This window comes from Gastrolobium bilobum, unplaced genomic scaffold, assembly GCF_033153095.1.
Source record: "Gastrolobium bilobum isolate Gb01-03AN ecotype WA unplaced genomic scaffold, APGP_CSIRO_Gbil_v1 utg13475, whole genome shotgun sequence".
In the NCBI taxonomy this organism is placed as follows: Eukaryota; Viridiplantae; Streptophyta; class Magnoliopsida; order Fabales; family Fabaceae; genus Gastrolobium; species Gastrolobium bilobum.
The window spans coordinates 6,404-9,972 of record NW_026897014.1 but is presented as its reverse complement, the minus strand read 5'-3'; the positions used below and the strand labels follow the sequence as shown (position 1 = coordinate 9,972).

Below are 3,569 nucleotides of genomic sequence, written 5' to 3'. Positions count from 1 at the left end.
GCATATATCCATTTTTTAAAATTAAATTGAAAATGTATTGTGATTTTTACTAACTAAAACTTAAGAGTAGAAATACTCTTATTTTCTTACTTTATAGACAAATTAATTTAGAGTACGCTGATATTAGGATTTAAGATTTTAACTCGGTCTGTATGTTACAAATCCAAGTTAACAAATATTTAAATATGGCATCTGCATTTTTTTGGCGTAACTCATCTAAAGTTTTCTCGCCTTTATGTTCCTATCTTAATTCAATTTTCATTATGGCTGTTTTTGCTGCATGTGGAAGGCACTGGCTAGAGAGTAACCGCAAGCTTGGTTGACCATTCAATTGTTGTTTATCTGTTTTGTACATAGTTGATGTCATATTTTTATTGTTGTTTTTTTTACAACTAAATGATCACTGATTCAATGCAAGTCTGCAACCTTCACTGAATCATTAATGTTTACATAGTCTAATCTCCTCCAAATTGGTTAGAAGAGGCCCCAGATTTGCTTCAGGATTTTTTTTAGCAGATCTTGTTTTTGTTCACTGAAATTTGTTTAGTTAAACCTTCACATCTAAAGGCTTTCCTGGCTATATATATAGTTTTGTAATTTGGGTTTTTTTTTTGGATAGCTGTAATTTGGGTTTCTATTTGGTGCTGCCAATAAATATATTTGTCTCATTATATATGTCTCATCTCTCACCAGGTTTGTGATTGCTCTGTTTTTTGTACCTTTTTTTATAGGCATAGAAAATGGACTCTACTCCAAGTGCAAGTGGTAATGCTATTGTTAGCGTACCAAGTGACCCCAATCAACCTCAAGTAAGGAATGAACAAGAAGAAGAAGTAACTGATAGTGCTATAGCTGCTACTGATTCTGTAGTTGCAGCAGATTCTGCAGCTGCACCAGATTCTGCAGCTGCTGGTGATAGTGAAAATTCAGTCATAGAAAAAAAAAGGCGAAAAACACCAACTGTTTGGAATGAGTTTCATGAAGTTACTCTCCCCAATGGTCAACGAAAAGCAGTTTGCAATTATTGCAAAGCTAAATTTGCTACGGGTGGGTGTGGAGCTAGCACTAGCCACTTGAGGAGGCATTCAGAAAGTTGCTTGAGAAGGAAAATAGACCAATCACGACTAAAGCAGTCAACAATATCATTTCAACCTACAAGTTCTGCCTTGAACCCTTTCCTTACGCCAGGAGGTAAGTATTCTAATCTAAAGATGAGAGAAATTATTGCTACTGCTATCATGGTACATAAGTATCCTTTTAGCATTGTAAAGGACACTGTTTGGATGTGGGCTTTTAAGTTTGCAAATCCTGATTTTGAGAAAGTTTCACGTCAAACAATAAAAAGTGATTGCATGGCAATATATCAGGCAGAAAAGAAGTGTCTTAAGGCTGAATTAATGAATGTGAATAGGAGTAGTATAACCACTGATATGTGGAGATCTAATCACCAAGTTGCTGAGTATATGGTCATCACTGGCCATTATATTGATTCAGAATGGAAATTACAAAAAAGAGTGTTAAGTTTTATCAAAGTGCCACCTCCAAGACGTGGGGTTGATGTTGCTGATGCAATATTCAAATGTCTGGAATCATGGGTGTTGGACGTTTAGCAAGTGCACTAGTCGTACAAGTAATAAAATGATGAGTAAAGATCGTTCCCACGAGGAATTGTGTTCAAACACCAATATACCATAGAAAACTAATTTGAATCAAATAAGAGTTTGTAAAAATCATGAATAATTTGTCACCAGAAAATTGATTGTAAGTAATTTGACACAAAGTAAATATGGATTAGGAATTAATAAAAACAACAAGTAGTCAGAAAACAACTTTCCTCCATGATAACCCATATAAAAATTGATCATATGATGAATTTGTTTCCATGTGATGTTAATCAACCTTTTACTTATCATCAAGATGTAATCCCTTACTACCCTGATAGATACATTAATCAGAAACCCCAATCCCTTGGTGATCCCTTTCTTAATACATGCATTAATTACTAAGGTCTTAAGATCACATCAGAATCCTAGCATCAATCCCTTGACTACTAGAATTCTGATGTTGAGATTATCAAATACAGAAGTCATATAAACATCCATGTTCTATACTACTTCTTTGATAGAAATAATTAACTCAGAAAATCTCAAATCAACACATGAAAAATACTTTATCATATTAATCAAATCAACATAATATTATCATGGAGTTCCATTGCATTCAGACTACAAAGACTCTACTCAGACATGACTAAGGAATAAATAAGAGAAGAAGAAACAAACTTCATTTCCATGTTGAAAGTCTTCAATCTCCAAACTATTACAAGGAAATCCTAATACAAAAACTAAGAGAATTTAGAGAGAAGTCAGACTAAATTTAAGAGAGAGAGAGAGTTCAGATCCCCCAGATTCTGATCTAAGTGTCAAGGCTTTGCCTTATATAGTGTTACAATTAAAAACAGAAAACTGATGTGGGCGCTAAAACGTCCATAAGTGGCCGTTTTAGCGTCCATGCTTTACGTATGCTCAACTGCTTTTAACTGATTTCAACGCTAAAACGTTAAGGAATGACCGTTTTAGCGTCCAAACTTGGTGAATGCTCAACTAACTTTAACTGACTCCAACGCTAAAACGTTTGATTTGGACGTTTTAGCGGTGAAGACCAGAATCTTTTTCCACTTTAGGGCGCTAAAACGCATATTGCAGGCCGTTTTAGCGCCCAAGACCAGCAATTTTCCATCTTCTTAGTGTAGCAGCGCGCTAAAACGCTCTGTGTGGACGTTTTAGCGCTCATCACCAGCAAGTTTTGGCCTCTTCCTGTAACAGGGCGCTAAAACGCTCAGTGTGGACGTTTTAGCGCTCAACACTTAGGCAATTTTTCTCCTCTTGAGCTCCAGAATCTTCTTCCTTCTCCAGTTGTCTTTCAAGCTTGCTTTTCCTACAAGAATCATACAAATTTCCAATAAAGCTCTTGAACTTGTAATTGAGGACATCTTAGGACATTAACCTTGTTTTTCATCATTTAATCAAACAATTTGATCCTAATTCCTACTAAAAACCATGATGAACTAAGGGTTCATCACAATTCCCAGATTTGAATATTGTTGTCCTCAGCAATAACTTTAAAGACAGAGAAAGACTTGAGATTCTTTACACATGAAATTTATGAGGTTGGATTGAAATATGACAGATCAACTTTCCAAGATACAATCTAACAACCCAGCAATCTATCTTTTACTATGACTTGCTTAACCTCATTACAATGACTTTCAACAGATCAGTAAGATGAAATGCAGAGACCTTCAACACAAAACACCCCCTCACTTGGAACTTCTCAAAAATTGTGAGAATAAACTCTCTTGCACTCTAGTGTCTAAGGGTGTACTCATCACTCAATCTCCACTGCACTCAAACTACTATAAGCTTGCCCGTCTTCTCACTTTCCATAGTGATAGTGATTCATAAGCAGAACAAAAGAGGCTTTTGGTGGTATGACTTGACTAAGAATAGGATTCTGTATAGAAGAAGGAAAAATGGCTTGGCATGTAGTTGGCTAAAGGTAGGATTTGA

General features: G+C 35.6%; 1 protein-coding gene across 1 annotated transcript; it reads left to right on the top strand.

The window, feature by feature from the left end:
- Positions 1-740: 740 nt before the first annotated feature.
- LOC133303416 (zinc finger BED domain-containing protein DAYSLEEPER-like) lies at positions 741-1,610 on the top strand. Its single transcript, XM_061503328.1, has one exon. The coding sequence runs from the start codon at positions 741-743 to the stop codon at positions 1,608-1,610; it is 870 nt and encodes a 289-aa protein (XP_061359312.1).
- The last annotated feature ends 1,959 nt before the right edge of the window (positions 1,611-3,569 follow it).